The sequence below is a fragment of the Gadus macrocephalus genome, chromosome 18, assembly GCF_031168955.1.
Source record: "Gadus macrocephalus chromosome 18, ASM3116895v1".
NCBI lineage: Eukaryota > Metazoa > Chordata > Actinopteri > Gadiformes > Gadidae > Gadus > Gadus macrocephalus.
In genome coordinates this window covers 2,353,619-2,377,490 of record NC_082399.1, presented here as the reverse complement: position 1 = coordinate 2,377,490, position 23,872 = coordinate 2,353,619, and the positions used below count along the sequence as shown (strand labels likewise).

Below are 23,872 nucleotides of genomic sequence, written 5' to 3'. Positions count from 1 at the left end.
ATTGGTTGTCATGAAAAAAAAAATAAGGGGTAACACTGTTGTTTTTTATTGGTCGTCATGAAAAAAAACAGAGGGTAATACTGTCGTCTTTGTCAAATAAAATATAAGGGGTAACACTGTCGTTTTTCATTGGTCATCATGAAAAAAAACATAAGGCGTAACACTGTTGTTTTTTATTGGTCGTCATGAAAAAAATCATAAGGGGTAACACTGTTGTTTTTTATTGGTCGTCATGAAAAAAAACATAAAGGGTAACACTGTTGTTTTTTATTGGTCGTCATGAAAAACATCATAAGGGGTAACACTGTTGTTTTTTATTGGTCGTCATGAAAAAAATCATAAGGGGTAACACTGTTGTTTTTCTTTGGTCGTCATGAAAAAAAACATAAGGGGTAACACTGTTGTTTTTTATTGGTCGTCATGAAAAAAAACATAAGGGGTAACACTGTTGTTTTTTATTGGTCGTCATGAAAAAAAACATAAGGGGTAACACTGTTGTTTTTTATTGGTCGTCATGAAAAAAAACATAAGGGGTAACACTGTTGTTTTTTATTGGCCGTCATGAAAAAAAACAGAGGGTAATACTGTCGTCTTTGTCAAATAAAATATAAGGGGTAACACTGTTGTTTTTTATTGGTCGTCATGAAAAAAAACATAAGGGGTAACACTGTTGTTTCTTATTGGTCATCATGAAAAAAAACATAAAGGGTAACACTGTTGTTTTTTATTGGTCGTCATGAAAAACATCATAAGGGGTAACACTGTTGTTTTTTATTGGTCGTCATGAAAAAAATCATAAGGGGTAACACTGTTGTTTTTCTTTGGTCGTCATGAAAAAAAACATAAGGGGTAACACTGTTGTTTTTTATTGGTCGTCATGAAAAAAAACATAAGGGGTAACACTGTTGTTTTTTATTGGTCGTCATGAAAAAAAACATAAGGGGTAACACTGTTGTTTTTTATTGGTCGTCATCAAAAAAAAAATAAGGGGTAACACTGTTGTTTTTTATTGGTCGTCATGAAAAAAAACATAAAGGGTAACACTGTTGTTTTTTATTGGTCGTCATGAAAAACATCATAAGGGGTAACACTGTTGTTTTTTATTGGTCGTCATGAAAAAAAACATAAGGGGTAACACTGTTGTTTTTTATTGGTCGTCATGAAAATAAACATAAGGGGTAACACTGTTGTTTTTTATTGGTCGTCATCAAAAAAAACATAAGGGGTAACACTGTTGTTTTTTATTGGTCGTCATGAAAAAAATCATAAGGGGTAACACTGTTGTTTTTCTTTAGTCGTCATGAAAAAAAACATAAGGGGTAACACTGTTGTTTTTTATTGGTCGTCATGAAAAAAAACATAAGGGGTAACACTGTTGTTTTTTATTGGTTGTCATGAAAAAAAAAATAAGGGGTAACACTGTTGTTTTTTATTGGTCGTCATGAAAAAAAACAGAGGGTAATACTGTCGTCTTTGTCAAATAAAATATAAGGGGTAACACTGTCGTTTTTCATTGGTCATCATGAAAAAAAACATAAGGCGTAACACTGTTGTTTTTTATTGGTCGTCATGAAAAAAATCATAAGGGGTAACACTGTTGTTTTTTATTGGTCGTCATGAAAAAAAACATAAAGGGTAACACTGTTGTTTTTTATTGGTCGTCATGAAAAACATCATAAGGGGTAACACTGTTGTTTTTTATTGGTCGTCATGAAAAAAATCATAAGGGGTAACACTGTTGTTTTTCTTTGGTCGTCATGAAAAAAAACATAAGGGGTAACACTGTTGTTTTTTATTGGTCGTCATGAAAAAAAACATAAGGGGTAACACTGTTGTTTTTTATTGGTCGTCATGAAAAAAAACATAAGGGGTAACACTGTTGTTTTTTATTGGTCGTCATGAAAAAAAACATAAGGGGTAACACTGTTGTTTTTTATTGGCCGTCATGAAAAAAAACAGAGGGTAATACTGTCGTCTTTGTCAAATAAAATATAAGGGGTAACACTGTTGTTTTTTATTGGTCGTCATGAAAAAAAACATAAGGGGTAACACTGTTGTTTCTTATTGGTCATCATGAAAAAAAACATAAAGGGTAACACTGTTGTTTTTTATTGGTCGTCATGAAAAACATCATAAGGGGTAACACTGTTGTTTTTTATTGGTCGTCATGAAAAAAATCATAAGGGGTAACACTGTTGTTTTTCTTTGGTCGTCATGAAAAAAAACATAAGGGGTAACACTGTTGTTTTTTATTGGTCGTCATGAAAAAAAACATAAGGGGTAACACTGTTGTTTTTTATTGGTCGTCATGAAAAAAAACATAAGGGGTAACACTGTTGTTTTTTATTGGTCGTCATCAAAAAAAAAATAAGGGGTAACACTGTTGTTTTTTATTGGTCGTCATGAAAAAAAACATAAAGGGTAACACTGTTGTTTTTTATTGGTCGTCATGAAAAACATCATAAGGGGTAACACTGTTGTTTTTTATTGGTCGTCATGAAAAAAAACATAAGGGGTAACACTGTTGTTTTTTATTGGTCGTCATGAAAATAAACATAAGGGGTAACACTGTTGTTTTTTATTGGTCGTCATCAAAAAAAACATAAGGGGTAACACTGTTGTTTTTTATTGGTCGTCATGAAAAAAAACATAAGGGGTAACACTGTTGTTTTTTATTGGTCGTCATGAAAAAAAACATAAGGGGTAACACTGTTGTTTTTTATTGGTCGTCATGAAAAAAATCATAAGGGGTAACACTGTTGTTTTTCTTTGGTCGTCATGAAAAAAAACATAAGGGGTAACACTGTTGTTTTTTATTGGTCGTCATGAAAAAAATCCTAAGGGGTAACACTGTTGTTTTTTATTGGTCGTCATGAAAAAAAACATAAGGGGTAACACTGTTGTTTTTTATTGGTCGTCATGAAAAAAAACATAAGGGGTAACACTGTTGTTTTTTATTGGTCGTCATGAAAAAAAACATAAGGGGTAACACTGTTGTTTTTTATTGGTCGTCATGAAAAACATCATAAGGGGTAACACTGTTGTTTTTTATTGGTCGTCATGAAAAAAATCATAAGGGGTAACACTGTTGTTTTTTATTGGTCGTCATGAAAAAAATCATAAGGGGTAACACTGTTGTTTTTCTTTAGTCGTCATGAAAAAAAACATAAGGGGTAACACTGTTGTTTTTTATTGGTCGTCATGAAAAAAAACATAAGGGGTAACACTGTTGTTTTTTATTGGTCGTCATGAAAATAAACATAAGGGGTAACACTGTTGTTTTTTATTGGTCGTCATCAAAAAAAACATAAGGGGTAACACTGTTGTTTTTTATTGGTCGTCATGAAAAAAAACATAAGGGGTAACACTGTTGTTTTTTATTGGTCGTCATGAAAAAAAACATAAGGGGTAACACTGTTGTTTTTTATTGGTCGTCATGAAAAAAATCATAAGGGGTAACACTGTTGTTTTTCTTTGGTCGTCATGAAAAAAAACATAAGGGGTAACACTGTTGTTTTTTATTGGTCGTCATGAAAAAAATCCTAAGGGGTAACACTGTTGTTTTTTATTGGTCGTCATGAAAAAAACATAAGAGGTAACATATATAACCTCAGACACATTCAAAGTACAAATCTCAGTGGGAAGTGGAGAGAGCTGTGCGCTATCACCCTGGAGACCGGGGTTCAAGTCCGGTTGCTGTCTACTGTTGGAACACTCTAATCTCTATTTCATGCGAATTATAAAGTCAAGTATAACCTTTCTGATATCTTTATCCAGTGTCTTGATGGTGCATTGGTAAGTTCGGAGGTTAACACCCTAAACAGCTTATGTTCGGTTCCCCGCAAAAACGTTGACAATGGTGTCACTGTCATTCTTTATTGGTCAACATGGAAAAAACATGAGGGGTAAATCTGTCGTTTTTCTTTGGTCGTCATGAAAAAAACCATAAGGGGTATCACTGTTGTTTTTTATTGGTCGTCATGAAAAAAAACATAAGGGGTAACACTGTTGTTTTTCTTTGGTCGTCATGAAAAAAAACATAAGGGGTAACACTGTTGTTTTTTATTGGTCGTCATGTAAAAAAACATAAGGGGTAACACTGTTGTTTTTTATTGGTCGCCATGAAAAAAAACATAAGGGGTAACACTGTTGTTTTTTATTGGTCGTCATGAAAAAAAACATAAGGGGTAACACTGTTGTCTTTGCCAAATAAAATATAAGGGGTAACACTGTCGTTTTTTATTGGTCATCATGAAAAAAAACATAAGGGGTAACACTGTTGTTTTTTATTGGTCGTCATGAAAAAAAACATAAGGGGTAACACTGTTGTTTTTTATTGGTCGTCATGAAAAAAAACAGAGGGTAATGCTGTTGTCTTTGTCAAATAAAATATAAGGGGTAACACTGTCGTTTTTCATTGGTCATCATGAAAAAAAACATAAGGGGTAACACTGTTGTTTTTTATTGGTCGTCATGAAAGAAAACATAAGGGGTAACACTGTTGTTTTTTATTGGGCGTCATGAAAAAAATCATAAGGGATAACACTGTTGTTTTTTATTGGTCGTCATGAAAAAAAACATAACATAAGGGGTAACACTATTGTTTTTTATTGGTCATCATGAAAAAAACCACAAAGGGTAACACTGTCGTTTTTATCAAATGAAACATGAGTGGTAACACTGTCTTTTTTTTCAAATGAAACATAAGGGGTAACACTGTCGTTTTTTATCGGTCGTCATGAAAAAAACATAAGGGGTAACACTGTCGATATTTATCAATTAAAACATAGGGGGTAACACTGTCGTTTTTTATTGGTCATCATGAAAAAAACATAAGGGGTAACACTGTTGTTTTTTATTGGTCGTCATGAAAAAAAACATAAGGGGTAACACTGTTGTTTTTTATTGGTCGTCATGAAAAAAAACATAAGGGGTAGCACTGTTGTTTTTGTCAAATAAAACATAAGGGGTAACACTGTTGTTTTTTATTGGTCGTCATGAAAATAAACATAAGGGGTAACACTGTTGTTTTTTATTGGTCGTCATGAAAAAAAACATAAGGGGTAACTCTGTCGATATTTATCAATTAAAACATAGGGGGTAACACTGTCGTTTTTATCAAATTGGTCGTCTATTGGTTTAAAGAACCAATAGAAAAAAAAAAATTGTCCTTTTCAAATAAAATATAAGGGGTAACACTGTTGTTTTTATCAAATGAAACGTAAAGGGTAACACTGTCGTTTTTTATCTGTCGTCATGAAAAACCCATAAGGGGTAACACTGTCGAAATGTATCGAATAAAACATAGGGGGTAACACCAGGGACGCGGGAAGTCAGTCCGAGGGGGGGGTGCTGAGAGAAAGTCTATATAATGACGTCATAATAAATGCTGCGCAACATCCATTGTTTACAGAGACGAGATGACGGGTGACGTCACATTCAGGGCTCCGCTCTGATAAACACTCTACTGGTGTGTAAAAAGAGTTCTGCCAACTAGCCATTGTTATTCACAAACGTTAGCAAGTAAACAATGTGGAAATTAGAGTCAACTCGGCTGATACTGTGCTGAATTTCACACACTAACCACATGCCGACAAGTTGTTTCGGTCCGGGATTATACACAGCGTTATAACAAGGATTCAGGAGGTTATTTCTAAAGGTTTACAAAGGAAAGTGACAATAATTGAAAGCCTTCATTTTCATCCAGAGTTACGAGTTGTCTGATACGAGGAAAGTGACGGTTTCTCCGTCAAGTGAACCGTCCGTCTTTGCTCTTTTTTTGCCAACCAGTTTACGTGCGGGATTCCAGAATCAAAACGATAACATTCGACGTGTCTATTAATATGGCAGCAACATCTTACACCAGTTTTAGAATGTTCAGTACAACAGATGTTGAACACCAACATGCTTATGTAAAATCAGCATAGTACCATATTCAGCTATGGACAGTTCTGCGTTGTGAGTCACAGCCTACGTCAGCCTACACAGACAATGTTCTAAATAAAATGAAATTATAATATGATAAATATCATAAAAACGCTGGATGTTAATAATTGAATGAAAAATCATGTTGTATGATAAAATTATACAAAAAAAAAAAAGTATTGATTTGTTCAGAAAACTTTCTCACTTACAGTTACAGCCAGGGGCCGCCAGGGGGGGGTGCTGCAGCACCCTAAGCACCCCCACTTCCCGCGTCCATGACACTGTATCTTTGTATACAATTTCAGACAGACTTTTCTTAGAATCAATAAAATGGTTTCTTTAAATTGGTGAGACATTGAAATAAAAGAGAAAGCAAATGAAAGAATATATCAGGAAAGAGAAAGTAAAAAAAAAAAAGATTATATAATACATTTAGGTGTGAAACATTTGACATTTAATGTTATTAAATAATGTAAGTCATGTGGGGGTGCATATTCTTTGATACTATATAATGATCTTATTCCGAAATCTAAGTAGTCATTTCTCAAGACAAACAAGTTACCGATTAATTTATTGATCATTGATTCTTCCCTTAATGCGGCGGATCCTTGCTCTCCCTTAACACAAACCAACAGAAACCGGTTTCAAACATGTTATAAGGTTGCTTAATGAGACCAATCTATATTGTTTATATTATGAAGTATATTCTTTGCTTCACTTCAAGATACGTCAATTTTTTTCTGCCCTTGCTTTACCATGCATGTGGCTGAACTGTTTCTACACTGGGTAATTCCACAGTGACGTGTCTAAGGTTAATCTCGAATGGATGAGTCTAACCCAGATTCTGAAAATGGCTTATTGGGTGAAACAGTTACTGCTCAGGGCTTAGTCAAAGACTAATAAGTTGCCATGTCTTAGAACGCACTTCCACAGAGGTTTTCTGAACAGAGGGGGAAAAAAAAAAAGGAAAGTGGAGCTTTCGTTGGGCAACACCTTGAATAGTGTGCATAATAGTGTGTATAATACAAAATAATGGGTTCAACCAAACGGTTCTAGAATAGTCGTAGGAAACCAAGAAAAACCAAATACATTCTCAATGTCACCCAGGGGTAGGAAAAGGAATGCAGAACAAAGAAAAAATAATTATATATATATATATATATATATATATATATATATATATATATATATATATATATATTTATTTTTTTTAAATGTAGTGTACTAACCAATATGGCCGCTATAGATGAATCAGGTCTACAGTGCATTGCATTGACACACTTTCCTTGATACGAGTGGGTCAAATCTGGATCCGCTGGAGGGAGCAGGAGATTAAACAACCATCTAATTGACGCAGACTTCTTCACGGTGTGGATGCCAAGGCCCGTGTGGCATTCAAATCGAGGAGTCAGGCCTTAAGACGAAGGCCTCACCTTCCTTCCTGCTCAGGTGAGGGTTTGGGGGTTTAGAGCCTGTGATTGTTTAATCTGATCAGGAGGGATTGGTGACATCAGGCCCAATCCTGGGCCGACGTCCTCTGACCAAAGCCAGCCGTGAGAGGATCAGAGGTTGTGTAGACGTCACACGCTGCAGAGCTGTCAAAGAGGAGGAAACACACCCCGCCCCAGGACTTCACAAAGATAGGTGAGCTCTTAGGAGCCAACACATTTCTCCGTTTGTAAGCCACCCCTCGACTGCAGGTAAGGTTCAAGAAGTTACTCTATTTGCTGGTTTCTTATTGGTTCAATTTGGGAACAATTGCTTTTTTATTTTACCTGTTTTGGAGATAATTATGTCATATTTTAATGTCTGCAGAAAGATTGTTACTGCTTAAACCAAAAGCGCTATTCCCAGGTCTTTCATTGTTCAATTAAATTTTCCTTTAACTTGTTGTCTATTTACTATTAGATAGACATACTATTACTATACTTACTCGATAAATTACTTTTTATTATCTTGTTCTATCTTTCTATTTGAAATCTTGTCATTTGTTTCATTTATTTGAAATATGCAATGGACTATGGACCAACTAATGGAACCAAGTGAAACAAACAACTAACAAACTTCTTTTGGTTTTCCTGCTACAGCCAGGATGGCTCGGGATATGTCAGATAAGGAAATCCTGAAAATGGAATTGGAACAACTGAAGAAGGAAGTCGACACTCCTCGTACCGCAGTAAGTCAATTAACACTTCACACAAGGATTTCCTGTATCATCAACAACCCCGAAGCCTACTGAAAGGCAATCCCACAGTACACTCCTCCATTATTTCCCCCAAAAAGTTGCTATGCTCATGCTGATTTTCCTCCTCCAGGTGGGAGTGAACTGTGCTGAGACCATCGCTTACGTGGAGAGCCACATCGCAGAGGACATGCTGATCAAAGGCGTTCCCGATGACAAGAACCCGTACAAGGGCGACAAGGGGGGCTGTATAATAACATAGCACCCGCTGAGGAGGGGGTGGTAGAACGCAACGCAAAGCAAACAAACATCCGGCTATGTTTTTTATGAGGCTCAGGTTGATTGCTGTATGGAAACGTACGCATACCGTAGTGGAGTTACCGTGGAGTGTGTAAAGATGAGCATCAGGTCACAGATCTGTATTGATGTCACGGTCTTTCTAGCAGACTTGCATTACCATACGCCTGTTGATATGAATACCAATATCCATGTCGATTTGTAATTAAATAGCTGCACCAAGCTTTGATCTGGACTGTGTCGGGTGTTATTGCATAGGGACTTTCATGGCACTATATGCTTCTGCCACTCTATGAGAATGACCTTGTAGGACTGAATAATATGCACAGGGGGTGTCTCAGGATTCTAGAAATTATAGAAGAATGTTGGGATCTTCCTTTTCTTTCTTGAGATCGTCTCTGTTCCGCAGGTGAGGCCGTTGAAGTCATGTCTACGGGCTACTTAACGTCGGTCCTAATAGGATTTCCCAGCCAGAACACAGGAGGTCATGGTGGCTCTACTGACGTACAACTGCTGGGCCGATCCTTAAGCCTCTTCAAAAGGCTTCATCCCGGCCTACCGTTTGGGCCCTCAATCCAATTAGGTCTGGTTTTCTCTCGCAGTAACTTTGAGGACGTCTAAAACTTAGAGCACGAGTGAAATAATAGATTTGTGTACGTCTTAAAACAAAAAACTATTCTATAAATGCATGTATATATTTATTTATATGTATACATTGACACATTGTATAAAGTTGCATTATTCTGCCTTTTTTTTTCCCGCACTTAGATTAAAGATACAATTTGGAATGACTTTTTAATAATTTAGCAGTGCCTCCAAAGCGGCAGTTGGATTAATGTCAAAGAGTTAACACCATGAAGTTAAGTTAATGATTTTAAATGGGTCACTACATTATTTAGTGACCAATTTGTCATCCGCAGGATGATTCTTAATTTTACTATTTTCTCAATTAGCAGACACTTTTATCCAAAAGGACTTTCATTAAATTCATACACATACCAGGAAGAAGGCAGCAAGGGTCAGACATCTTGCCCAAGGAGGCCTCCAGACAAAGACCTGCAACACTGTTTCTTAGGAAACTTCAAAAAAATAAAACAGAAATAATACATGTTCTCCACGCCTATATGGTCTCTAGTTCATTTCTGCTATCCTCCTTTTATTTTCTTATTTGGTCCTTCGAAGAGGCCCTATATAAATTAAAGTTATTATAATTGTATTCATTATTTACAGGTAAGATGCAGACATTTGGTATCGAACCCACGGCTTCCTTCTCCTCCCTCAACACTGACCGGCATTTTTTAATTGGCAAACTCAAAGGTTAAGAAGAGGCATGTCACCCGTACTAATACTAATCCAATTGATTGATCAGATTATGATAATCCTATCCGGTAGGGCGTGCAACGGCTCTGTCAAATGTTTTCAACACACCGTAAAGATCGTAGTTATAAATTACAGATCGTATTATTTGATTAACAGATGTAAACAACTTCCATGACATTTTGGAACACTTTGGAGTTTCACTGATGTGGAATTTCTCCTCCATGGCACGTACTTTCTTCTGACACCACTAGGTGTCAGTGTGATTAGCTATTACAAGCTCTTTCAAAAACTGCCCAGCCTTGCTACAAAGTGACATCACAAGTGGATTTGTCCAACTAGATTTAAGATGGATAGCCTACCATTCAGAAGAGTCCACTGTATAGGCTTTAAGACTGTTAAATAGGGCCCCTTTAACCTTGTGTGCAATTGCCTGGGCCATATATATATATATTTCTTTTGAGCAGAAACGATCCATGAGATCATTGACCGAGCCCAAAATGAGTGCAGTCAACATAGGGAAAGCCTCAATAAAGAGTGTAAGGGTGTTCTTACTGTATGTTTTGCGATTACTATTATCTGTCTAGCACTAATAGTAATCTCAAAGAAAACACAAAAGTGACCAGGAAGAGCCATATCAGTTTCCACAATCTCAGGAATATGAAGAACTTTGGACCGGTTCCAGCTAGTGCCCCTTTCAGTGGTTTGGCCTTTTCACATGATCTTTGGAACTGTTGTCGTTGAAGTTTGATATGATCAAATATGAACGTTAAAGTCAACAGTCAAACACAATCCATACAATAGATAACAGTTCTCCAAATTAAACTAAGAGGTTTGCCGAGTATTTCCGTTTCCTGTTAATATTTAAAACTTGACAGGCACATTTCAATATTAGATCAAAATATTCAAAAGGCGCAAACTTTCCAAATATCTGCCTGCATTGGTGAGCCTTATGAGCCTTCATGGAAGTTAGCCCTTCTCCCTTCATATATATTCCGACCTCACTCATAGACAATAAGGAGGATTGAACAAGAACTACTGCACTGTTGTTTTGGCCACGCTACAGTTAAAAACATGAAATCAAATGTATTCTATATGATTTGCATAATACAGATGAAAGTTGAGTGTGCTCAAAAAGGTCAAATTTGGCAAGTTTAGAGTGAAGGTTTAAGGTCATCTTCATCAACATCTATTTCTCAGCCAAACAGGAATAATGAAGGTCACACGATAAGCACCAGATCCCACTGAAGATTGAATTGAAGAAGCTCATGCAGTTATCAGCCTGTTGCTTTTGTTTTTTCTTTTTTGTCTGGAAGAATTAAATGAAATACTTAGTTATTTATTGCTACAGCACATGTTCTGTGGTAGAGATAGGAGCGAACCAATCTACTGTGCTTCCTGATAAGCCTAGCAAAACACGACGAGATCAGGTACAGTAAGTTGACTGGAATTTATGGAATATATTATTCCTTCCATCACCTGTGTGAACTGTGAAGCACTTTCCAGTGTATTTTGCGATTAAGGGTAATTTGGAGATGGGCTGAAAGCTGTTGGATGGATTGGTCCAGCCCAGTTTTTTAAGGATGGGGATTAACAATAGCAGACCAGAAGACGGTGACAGAACGGAGAGAGCAGACGATGACCAGAGCATAAAGAGAGACTCATTCATGATGATTCTTCTACAAAATGACCCACAATAACAGTTCCACCATATATTTTATAGGGGGTACAAACATGTACCCCCTATAAAATATAGGGGGTACATAAGTCCTTGTGAGGGACTAGTAATTGAGCGAGTAGTGTATCAAAACGGGGATAAAGGAGAGAGGAGAAACCGGAAATCCAAGGCTAGTATCAGGAGATTAGGGGACAGGTTAGTGGGTCTTGGGTCTGAAAGCCTTTATCTCGTCAGTAAAAATGATAGGAACGTCTCTCTGTGCATGTCTGGGTCTGCTGGGGCTGCAGGTCTAACCAGGCTGGCAATGTTCCCGGACAGGAACCCTGATGGTTACTAAACGGGGAGAACTTGCTGCCCTAATTGAATGATTTAACAGACACCAAAGTTCTTCCATGTAGAGATAGTTGACCATCTTCCAACAGTGCTCAGCGGCCTGTCTGCAGTCTCCGTTTAGGCAGAGGATGGCTTAGCAGCTTATACCTTCCTAGCAGACAAAGGGGCAATGGTGTCAACATGTTGGACTTACAGTCCATTTTAAACACAAGAGGCTGGAAACAAGAGTAGGCTTTGCGAGTGATGGGAAGACATCAGAAGTGGTATATTCAGAGCTGCAGACGCTGGAGACGTTTATCGATGGCCGACAAGAGGCGAGAAGGTGGAGTTTAGGGGGTTGGGAGAGAGGCATTGGCAGGGTTGGTGCAGGCAAAAGGGGAGTGTGACGTAAGGCTGGTTGTCCATGGCATGATACAGGGGTTGATGGTGCAATGATGGGCAATGGCCCTCTAAAAAAAACACTAAGCTTCAGACTGAAGGAAAGTCCTTCCTCAGGATATCAGATTGCTCCTTCTGAGGCCGCATGGATGATCATTTTGTTTACTTTGGACATTTGGATATAAATTAATCCATTGATGTCCCAGACCATAGCACCAGGGGAAGTATATGTCTAGACTCTAGAGATAACAAGGAGCAATATGGTCTAAAGCGCCATGTGTGATATTCGTGTGATATTATGTTTATTTTCTTTGCTTAATAAATGTGTCAAAATTGAAATGTAAGAGTTACCGTTACCGTAAGTGAAGTGAAAGTATAAAAAAGGAATCTGTGTCCATATAAACCCCTGGCTCTAAGCTATATCTGGGCCACTGTCGGGCGTCCTGTTGTTCAAGTCAAGATAACCTGTAAGGCGAGAACAAACTATCTCCCGCACAAAGTCCATGCATGGGCAAACTGGAATGAATAAAAAATGAAAACAGTGATAACCTGTGTAGCTTTTACCTGAAACATGAGGAGAAAAAGCGCTTAGAAATACACAATATATATGTATTTTCAGGTCGAAGTCTAAGAATGTAGAAATGTCGGTTAAGCAACCATCATGGCAAGAATTTTATCGACATTAAGCTGTTGAGATGTCAGACCTTCAGTCAGATCATTTCAAAACCATAAAGTTGTCCACCACCACGTGTATAACACCTGATATCAATGGTGGGAGATAAAACCATTGCGCTAATTGGCTTATCAGATAACATTCATGTGGAGATAAGGGGATGTAATGATTCACCAGTGCCTATCGGCTCCCCGATTTTGACTGTTTACGATGCAAGTGCATTGGTTGACGGGACCCTAATCCCGGATCCGGAGACCCTACAATGTTCTAGCAGAGATTCTTCTGGGAGATGTCACAGGGCTTGGGCTGGGAACAGATGTATAACGTAACACGAGTGGATGAGGCCATCAGAAGGGGATTCCAAGATGTGTATTTCAGACAGTTTACTACTACTACAGTTTACTACTGCTGGCTGAGTTTGTGTTGGCCAGATCAGCGCGCTTACAGATCCATGCCTCAATAAAAAACGTTAACTAATAATCTAAAGTCAGATTTATGAGACCAGCATGAGAAAATGTATTCAAACGTTACAGATGCCAATGCAGTTGCTTTGACCATTTTCAGAATTTCCATGCTCTCAAATGATTCTTGCGCTCTGGGTTATATCTTCATTCTGGAATACAATTATTGAAAGTTGCTTTGGACAAAAGGGTCAGCTGAATATGTGATGTAATGTAAACAAATGCCACTGTATAACATGACTGTCTCTTCACAACAGAGCTTTTGCTTCGTGTGAATGGCTGTGGTATCGCTAACTATGTCTTTTTTTTTCAAATCCAGATTGTGGTTTATCTTAATTCTGGTTTATCTTAATTGCTTGTCATATCATGCCCTTGAGTAACAAATCAGACTCTTGAACTGTTTTCCGGACACCCCCAGCACTTGGTATTATAAAAAGTGAAGCATGCCACTAGCAAATTCACTTTCAGTCAGTCCTAAAACACAACAAAGAGACACGCGTGATACCAGGCAGTGCGTTTGTACGCGTCCATCATGTGGCTTTTGATTTTCTTGGCCTTGCCGTTGATATGGGCGGCTGGGACCTACTGGTACCTGTTTGGCAAAAAGAGCCCCTTTTCCCTGGAGTCTGTAAGACCGCCTGGCCCTCGAGAGTTTGATCAGAAGAAGAGGGACCGGGTCATTAAGCAAGGTAAAGAGGTCCTCCTGCCATCGCCACCCGAGGACACACGGAAACCGTACAATACAATATTCAGTGGGCAGCGGATACATGTGTGTGTTTGTTTGACCTGAATTAAGTTTAAAGTGGCTCTTTCTGGGATGCTCAATAGTAATTTATCAGTAAAAAGAGATAAACTGTATCTTATAAAAGTAATTGAGAGCATTTAACCAGAATTAGTTAGCTAATATTAGCTAATTTGATGAATAACTAATTTAGCAATAACTGTACTTATAAATTAATTTTCTGGGACTTCTAAAAATTATATTTTTTTAAATAGGGCATATCCTAAAACATCACATAAAGATTTAAGATTTTTTGTCATCATTTCTGTAAAAAAATCATGATGTATGTTATTTCAACTCATATTTAAGGGAGGCTCTATGTGTGTTACATGACATTCACATTACCGTTGACAGCAAAACAATCATGCACCAATAAGAGAGTCAAAAATAACAACACTAGCTTCTCATAACTATTGATGGCAGTTTGCATAAACATTAACACTCACAGTGTCATCTGATGACCACACCTGCTCATTATGTTTTGCCTATACATTTCGCCTCCTCTCTGATTTCCTCTGAGATCGACAGAATGCGTAGCATATAGGCACTCTTTCAAAACAGGCCTCAATCAGTTTGTATTCAGAGACACCTTTAATTTAGTCATTTAGTATCTCCTTGCTGTCAGTTTTATTGGTTTAATGCATCGTTAAACTCCTTGGGGTTGTCTCTGAGGACGAAAGGTGCTCAATTAAACATATGATTGTTATCATTTATTAAACATTTCCTCAGAATCTGTAGTATTGTTTGGCTTACCATTTCACTTCAGATCTAATTCAATATATATTTCATAGGTTTGCTGTTTGAACCAGCTGCCTGTGCATCAACCATCTATCATATACACCTTCTGTGTCATAGATAATGTATCTACCCACTACTGATCGGTTATGTAATAAAGACGTGTGTAGTTTATCTTAATAAGATTAAAGGACACATCACAGACTATCACTGCCACCAGGAGGGAGATCAATTAAACCGGCATAAGGCTGCAGGGCCTTAGTCATACGACCTTCAGACTTTCAAAAGCAGAAATGATAGATGATAAGACTTTGTTATCCTTCTTTCAAAATGTACAAGGAAAGAAGCAAATCACTACATTTACTGTAGTATATACCACTAGGTATACACATCCTCAATTGCTTAGGTCAGAGCTGTACTTGTAAAATGTCCATTCGAGCAACAATTAGACAAATGTCTTCTTGCCCAATCAGTCATGATGCAGACATAATAGCCGTAGTTTAGCGTACCATATCCTACTGGAATACTAGTATATGCTTAAATACTTTACTTGGGTAGAATGTTGAGTCTGGTAGTTTAACCTCACCCAATGTATTTGGGCCCGAGGTCCTACTGTCTTTCATAGGCGTTGACGTGGTGTAGTGTTGAAGTTACACACGTGCTGTGTGCACTTGACTGCAGGTTTCAGCGTGGACAAGGTCCCGGAGGACCTGGACGTGATCGTGATCGGCAGCGGGATCGGGGGCCTGACGGTGGCCGCCACGCTGGCCAAGGCGGGCCGTAAGGTCCTGCTCCTGGAGCAGCACGACCAGGCCGGGGGCTGCTGCCACACCTACGTGGAGAAGGGCTTCGAGTTCGATGTCGGTAAGAGGCCATTGCATTTACATTTACATTTAGGGCATTTAGCAGACGCTTTTATCCAAAGCGACTTACAATTAAGTACATTTGTCATAAGAAGTGCATCAATGTATCGCTGTCGGTACAGAAAGGATGTTCATAGAACCAAGTGCAAGTACAACAATCGCTAGGCTAACCCATTCCCCGTGTTACAGCCATGATAGCAGTTGCTACACAGTTAAGTACTATGATACAACACAATACAATACAGTGTACAATGGTGGCCAGAAGGGGGAGGGTGGCTATGCAGTGTCGAGGTGGACTCTGAACAGGTGAGCCTTGAGTCCCCTTCGGAAGATAGTGAGCGACTCTGCGGTCCTGAGAGCGGCAGGGACCTCGTTCCACCACTGAGGTCCCAAAAGCGAGAAAAGTTGTGACTTTGCTGAACGGCCTTTGCTAGCTCTTAGCGATGGTGGTACCAGACCAGGCCATGGTCAACACTGAAACAGTAGGATCGTGACTGGGATTGTCTGTTTTTGATAACGTGGACCGTCACACATGGCTACTTTCTAATATAAGAGTTTCTTGACTCATGCGCATGTTGAAAAAAAACTGTCGTCTGCAACCATATAGCGGAGAGGTTTGACCGTTGATGTCATTGGTCCTGCATTCGCGTTCTCCATTGATCTGATTGGTCCAACTTTTTGGTGGAAGAAGAGTCGATTTTTCCGTTTGACGAAGAACGCTCTTAATACTACAAAATAGCTGGGTTTGACGGTACCCCCCTTTAACATGGTCCCCTAAATAATACAGCTATCAAGCGCTCATATAGCGCTCAGAATCCACAAGTCCAATATCGATAAAAGCTGTGATTTGTCAACCCTCATTCCTAAATGGCATTGTCTAAAACTGCTTCCTCGATAAGTGAAGGTGAAGTAAAGCCCAAACGGTGGTGCTGAACTCCTGGTCCCCCCCCCCCCCCAGGGCTTCACTACATCGGGCAGCTCCACGAGAACAGCCTGCTCCGCATCGCCTTCGACCAGATCAGTGAGGGCCAGCTGGAGTTCCAGGAGCTGGATCAGCACTTTGACACCATCCTGATCGGCCAGGGCGACGAGAAGCGCGAGTACACCATCTTCACCGGCAAGACGGAGATGGAGGCCCACCTGAAGAAGCAGTTCCCAGACGACACGTCCGCCATAACAGAGTTCTTCAAAATCATGAAGGTATGGTCGCGCGGGGGCGAAGGAAAACTGACCGACGCTAACTCACCCACCGATCCACCGACTTACCAACAGACCAACTGGCCAACCAACCGACAAATGACCAACCAACCGATCGAACCAAGGAACCAAACACCAACTGACTGACCAACAGACCAACCAACAGACCGGTCAACCAAGGATCCAAACACACTAACCGACCAACCAATCAATCAACTGACCAAACAACCCACTGACTGACCCAAAGACTAACCAACTGCCTGACTGAAATGTGTGCTCCACAACAGATCTCTGCTAAGAAGACCCACTACCTGGCCACGCTGAAGCTCATCCCACAGTGGTTGTCCCTGTTCCTGCTGAAGACTGGCATCGCCCACTTCATGTCCCCCATCTTTGACCTCACTGGGACCTCTGCCACCGACCTGGTGAACACACTGACCAGCAACAAGGACCTCCATGTTATCTTCTCATACCTTTTCTATGGTGGGTGTGACATGTTAACGTGACAATTTAGTTAGTTATCATTAAATAATTATACCATTCAATAATACCACAGTCAAATGATTCAAAATTTCTTGATGTTGAATTGTAGGATAGGATTTTTTTTTACTGATTTAAATATTGGTTTCTGTACAGGTACTTACTTATAGTTAAAAAAAGTACTTCATTTTCATGGTTCACCAAACACAACTGTACAGCCTCCTGTAGTGAAGGAACACTCCTGGCAAAACCACAATTAAGATTATAAATTTACTTGATTCTATATTTCTTGTCTCGTCTGTTTGACATGTAGGCGTTCCTCCGAAGGACTCCAGCATCGTCATCAACGCCCTGCTTATCCACCACTACAAGCGAGGCGCCTATTACCCGAAAGGGGGCGCCAGTGAGATCGCTTTCCACATCATCCGCACCATCCAGAAATACGGAGGCAACTGCCTGGTCCGGGCACCCGTCACTCAAGTCCTGGTTAACAAGAAGGGAGAGGCTTATGGTGAGGAAAAAGACACATCACATCAACTGTTATCTTAACTAAAGTTAGATAAAAAAAAATGACAAAGTTAAACTGGGACTCTTCTGTGTCTTGTAAAAGGTGTGAAAGTGAGGAAGGGCCAAGAGGAGCACGAGGTGCACGCACCTGTGGTCATCTCCAACTGCGGCATCTTCACCACCTTCCAGAAGCTTCTGCCTCCCGAGATCCAAATCAAGCCAGGTAGGGGACGATGACGCTGCTTCATTTCACCAATTAAGTAACCAATCAGTAAAATTGTATTTCATAGTGTCTGCCTCAGCCTGCCGTGAGTGACGCTCTGTCTACTAACTGCCTATACTTAATTACTGTGCGTGCGTGTGCGTGTGTGTATATTGGTATGGGTGTGTGCGCGCGCGTGTGTGTGTGTGTGTGTGTGTGTGTGTGTGTGTGTGTGTGTGTGTGTGTGTGTGTGTGTGTGTGTGTGTGTGTGTGTGTGTGTGTGTGCGTGTGACAGCGGTACAGAGTTGACTCTATTCTCCGCTCCCCACTCCCTCGGTTGCTTCAGATATCCAGGAGCGCCTCAACATGATGAAACACGGCAGGGGGTCGTTTCTAGTTTTCTCCGGCTTTGATGGGACCGCCGAGGAGCTGGGTCTCGTGTCCACCAACTTCTGGTTGTTCAAGAACAACGACATGGACAGATCGTAAGTGCAAGTGTGACTGCAGTAGCGTTCTTCACTCACATGGCGGTGCTGTTGTACAAAATACGTTTCCAAGCGTTTGAATTCTAGTGGAAGTGAATCATCTGTCTCATGTATATTGAGTTGCCATTCAAATAATAAAAGAAGCTGCGACCATCAATGTATCAACAAAAAGTAAATATGTATTGCAGGATGGAGGAATTCTTCGCTCTTGGCAAGGATGACGCTCCTGAGAACATTCCCATGATGTTCATCACAATGCCATCAGCCAAAGACCCTGAGGCCAAGATCAGACACCCAGGTACTAACCTACTCCTATTCCTCCCTGTACTGTTACTGCTACTGCTTTCTGTAAACTGTAATATATATTGGTGATGGGTACAAATACCAGATACAAATAAACCAAAATAGCAAAACATACAAAATAATATACAATTAAAAGTGCTAAAAGTAAAACACCCACTTATCTTACAGCTTTGTAGTGGTCTGGAGAGAAACTAATTATATAAATATATTATGTATAAATATTCCTACATATTCAGTAATGTAGTGACAATGATTTAAATATGCACTTGTTTATGTATACGTATATGGATGTGTATATGTATGTGTATGTGTGGAGTAATCAATGTGTGTTCTCTGGGCTCCAGGGAAGTCCTGTATGACCATCCTGACCATGGCCAAGTACGAGTGGTTTGAGGAGTGGTCGGACACCACGGTGCGTAAGAGAGGAGACGAGTACCACCAGTACAAGATGAGGTTCGCCAACAAGCTGTTCGAATGGGCCTGCACCGTGTTCCCCAAGATCAAAGACAAGGTACGTTGATGATGAGGATCCATGCCATCCATCCTAATGTACAATGGTATAATATATACAAATGTACAGTTTGAATAATGTAGGATAAACTCTCCATACTGTGTACCTCGACTGTTGACAACGTTCCCTACATTTGAGCTACACTTACGGGGTTAGACAGGTCTTTTCTTCTTAATATTTTTAAATCTCTTCGTCATTCCATTACTCTCTTACACCTTTCCGCTGTTGCACCTGAATGTCCCATCTGGGATGGATAAAGTGCATCGCATCGTATTATTCATATCCGCTTTTAGCTTGGTACTGGCTTTAGCGAGTTACCTTAAGAAGAAGAAGATACACTACGTGTATATCCGGGTTGGTTCAATTTATTCTATGCATTTAACCCGTCCTATGCTAGGAGCAGTGGGCCGCCACACAATGTTAAAGGCGACCTATTATGCTTTTTCGACTTTTATGACCTATAAACGTTGTTATAATGATTGATAGTCATGTTTAACCATACTAAAGTGTCAAATACTGACGTACAGGCATTTCGACGTATTCCCTGCTGACAGTCCGAGGTGGCCGTGCAGAGCGCTAAACACTCGGGACAACGTTTGCGATTCACTTGTTCACATTTCCGGGAAATCATCGACGTAGAGGCACTCCTGCCGCGCCCCCATATGCCTGGTCAAATCTGCCCACGCGCGCTTCAAGGAAGGTAACCAATCACAACGGAGTTGGGTTGGCAGGAGGGGGGCGAGGGGGCGGAGAAGGACGAAACCGAGCGTTGACAGAGAATGCTGAAAGCGCCCAGATGAGAGGAAGAGTTTCCCGAAAATCTACATTGTTTTTTGTGTATGGTTAAACATGACTATCAATCATTATAACAACGTTTAAAAGTCATAAAAGTCGAAAAAGCATAATAGGTCCCCTTTACGCCTCGTTTCCACATACGTATGTTTTTCGTATCCGTGCTTCCGTAAATTTACGGAAGGAGTCGCTAGTGTTTTACGTACGGACATGAATTTATTTACGGACAAAAGATGGGGGAGCGTATGATAGTGGCCGTTTTTAGGAGACCGGTACTTTGGAACATGAGGATCGACATATACAGAGATAAAAACAAAACCAACCAGGCTTGGAAAGAGATCGGCGAGGAGTTTGGCCTGCCAGGTACTTACATGTTTTGTGAAAAACATAAAAACTTTCATACGGTATCTCCGTAAAACGACGGCGAAAGTTACATTTTTTGAACGTATATTACGGACATACCGGACAGAAATTTTACGGAGGGGAGGAGTCTCGGAGGAAAAACTGACATTACGGAGAATCACATAGGAATGAATGGACTTTCGGTCGGAGACGGTTGGATCGCATACGAGAATGTACGTATGTGGAACGGCAGGACGTAAAACATCCAATAAGTGCGTACACTAAGCTCCAGCCTCGGTCGTGTCTCCTCAGCTGGTGTTCCAGGACGTGGCGACCCCGCTGACCAACATGCACTACCTGGGCTCCCAGCGGGGGGCCATGTACTCCGCTGAGCACAACCTGGACCGCTTCGGGGCCGAGGCCGTGGCCCGCAACCGCTGCAACACCCCCGTCAAGAACCTCTACATCTCAGGTAGGGGACCCCCCCCGCGCTCTGGGGCCCGGGGGCGGATGAACGACACCTCTAGGATACCGCCCGGCATGACGTCGAGGGCATGCCAGGCCGCCATCTTGGTTTGGTGCTTCTTCACCGTTATGACGAGGATGACCGCAACCGGTTGCTTGGTTATACTCGAGTTTTCTGTCGAGATGTGGGAGGACGGCAGGTTTATTCGACTCTGTGTGAACGCGTTCATCAACGTCTCGTTCACCTCGAAGAGCGTATTTCGAGTGCTTGATGTGTCATTCGTTGATCACAATCTTCCAAATTGATCTTCAATTGATCTTCCAAAAAAACTGGAAACATATTTTTTTTTTTATAATATATCTTTGGACATATGTTTCTGTGTACTCCTTTAGAATGAGTGAAAGGGAAAATATCTGCAAAATGTGAAATATACTTGATATACCTCTAGAGGGAGACAAGAGCCATGTTCTCGATATATGTCTCACATAAATGTGTGTATGTGTGTGGGTGCATGCCTGTGTGTGTGTGTGTGTGTGTGTGTGTGTGTGTGTGTGTGTGTGTGTGTGTGTGTGTGTGTGTGTGTGTGTGTGTGTGTGTGTGTGTGTGTGTGTGTGTGCTGCCTCTGTGTGTGTGTGTGTGTGTGTGTGTGTGTGTGTGTGTGTGTGTGTGTGTGTGTGCTGCCTCTGTGTGTTTGTGTGTGTGTGTGTGCGTGGTTGTGTGTTACCAGGCCAGGACGTGTTCAGCTGTGGGATAGCGGGCGCGTTGCATGGAGGACTCCTCTGCGCCGCCACAGTGCTGGACCACATCATCTACATCGACCTGCTGCTCATGAAGAAGAAGCTGAAGAGGAGGAAGGCCAAGGAGCTGGCCCAACTGGCCAAGAAGAAGCTGCAGTGAACACGGCTCTCTAGCTCCCCTACAGGACAGTGTGGGAACTGCGGCGTGGGCTCAGTGAGGAATGGTGCCGACTCATGGTAACTTGAGGGCCTTGTTGCCATTTTAGAGAACTTACCAGATTCCTTAACCGTTTATTTATGCACCATATATGTGTGTGTGCCCGATCCTTTTTAGTATGAATGTTTAACTTATGAGTTGTAATACTGTATATTGTTATGTGTCTAATTTATAAATGTCGATATAATGCAGGGACAAACATGTGTAGAAATTCAACAGTGATACATGAAGGCCTAAGATGTATATTTTATATGATTTGATCACTTGTGTAAAGGTACTCAATGTATTTGTTTCAAACTTGTATACAAAGAAAAACCTCACAACAATACCATTTGAACTTGAGGAACAACGCTGTCAGTGCAGTTGTGTTCTTCAAAGCAGATAGTTGTTATTCACCATTTCTAATAAATTGATTTTATATCATTCTTTCATCAATGTCAAATTTCATTTCTACCAAGCATACTCAGTATCAGCTAACCTCCCCTTAACATAAAGGGCCCCTATTTTAGCACAAGGTGTGAGCTTGATGATCCATTACAAGCTGTATGAGAATCAGACTTTTCCTGTTCCTTAGCGACAACACAAGTGGGTGTGTCCACCTAGACACTAACTAAAGCACAGGGAGGGCTGATTTTGAGACCTTTTCTCCCCATCAATACAACAGAGATCTCCGTTCTAATCCATATACAGAAAATACTGCCTCACCTAACATCAGCACAACCTCGCAAAACATGTATCACGAGATGTAATGGTACCAAAGATGACAGCTGAGGATTTGTTGACCTCCTGATGTGATAACCATCAGACAGTGTGTCGCCGTTACAAAAAATACAACCATGTTTGATAAATCACAGCACCTTGTTAGGAAATTAAACATAATTTCCCCAAGAGTCAACTGGCTTATAAAGGCTCTCAGGCAGAGAACCAGGGCCATGCAGGGTCTGTAACCCACGTAACTCAAATATTACCCCAGCGTAGTGTTACTGAAGCCAAGGTGTAGACCCCCCTGGGGAATGGCAGTTCCCACCTGTGTTGTTCTGACCCCACAAACAGCCCTGGCTTCACCCGGGCCCACCGACCGAATCAAAGGTGTGGGCGGAAACCCCAGACTTCCGCTACCAAAGTGAACATTTCCTCAGCAAACGGTGAACATGTTGGTTTGGCAACATTGTGGTCTGGCCCCGAGTTATCCCAAGGATAGATGAATGCCCCCTCTGTCCACTGCATCAACATCCCCGAGATGCCAGCAGAGCCTCTCTCTCCCACACTCTCTCTGACACTCTCTCTCTCTCACACTCTCGCGCACACACTGTGGTCCTCCATCTCACTGAGCTGGAGGACGTGACACCCCCCTCCCCCTCCACACTAGCATCATAGGGGCTGCCTCTGACCATGTCAGCACAGCAGCCATTGCATCGTTTCCTGCATCATTTCAAGCCTCCCTCGATGACCTGTCACTCAGTACATGACGTGTCACCTCGATTCTGAAGGCGTTCTCCTTCTCACAGCAGAACTTCTGGAGGGGGGGGCTCCGAATGTGCAGATATTGGGGACAGAGAGGGCGGGACTTTGGAGCAGGTTCCGAGGGAGGGATATCCGTTTCCGTAGCACGTTTCTCATATTGCTTCCTCAAATTATAACAATAAAATATCTGGCTTGACACAATTATTTTGAATTATTTAAAAATAAATTCTCTGTGTCTCATTCTCATCTTTTTATTCTTCCCCCTCCAGGGACTGTTAAATGATCTCTACTCATAGGAGGTAAGAGATTGGACCGTGTTTAGGTCGTAGGAGGGATAAGAGCTGACTGTAGTCGATAACCCCCAAGTACCCTCTCCCAGCCTACAATACACGTCGAACCAATTCGGATACAAGTCAGCCACAGAGAATAAGAGGACAGAGCGAGGGAAAAACAGAATCTGAGACTCTGTGTCGGGCTAGAAAGCCATCAGACCTGGGCGCATAATTACTGTGGCTTCAGAAGGTTCCTTCAGCCTACGCCCCCTAA

The 23,872-nt window shown here is 40.8% G+C and overlaps 2 protein-coding genes across 2 annotated transcripts; both read left to right on the top strand.

Annotated features, from left to right (window-relative positions):
• Positions 1 to 7,467: 7,467 nt before the first annotated feature.
• On the top strand, positions 7,468 to 8,633 carry gngt2b (guanine nucleotide binding protein (G protein), gamma transducing activity polypeptide 2b). Its single transcript, XM_060037596.1, has 3 exons — positions 7,468 to 7,625; positions 8,013 to 8,101; positions 8,241 to 8,633. The coding sequence occupies exons 2-3, from the start codon at positions 8,018 to 8,020 to the stop codon at positions 8,367 to 8,369; spliced, it is 213 nt and encodes a 70-aa protein (XP_059893579.1). The 5' UTR covers positions 7,468 to 7,625; positions 8,013 to 8,017; the 3' UTR covers positions 8,370 to 8,633.
• A 5,060-nt stretch (positions 8,634 to 13,693) lies between these two features.
• Positions 13,694 to 22,285, top strand: si:ch1073-13h15.3 (inactive all-trans-retinol 13,14-reductase). The gene is made up of 11 exons (XM_060037455.1): positions 13,694 to 13,933; positions 15,442 to 15,624; positions 16,582 to 16,823; positions 17,108 to 17,303; positions 17,614 to 17,811; positions 17,911 to 18,030; positions 18,356 to 18,494; positions 18,683 to 18,792; positions 19,142 to 19,308; positions 20,755 to 20,914; positions 21,636 to 22,285. The coding sequence occupies exons 1-11, from the start codon at positions 13,777 to 13,779 to the stop codon at positions 21,803 to 21,805; spliced, it is 1,842 nt and encodes a 613-aa protein (XP_059893438.1). The 5' UTR covers positions 13,694 to 13,776; the 3' UTR covers positions 21,806 to 22,285.
• Positions 22,286 to 23,872: the final 1,587 nt, after the last annotated feature.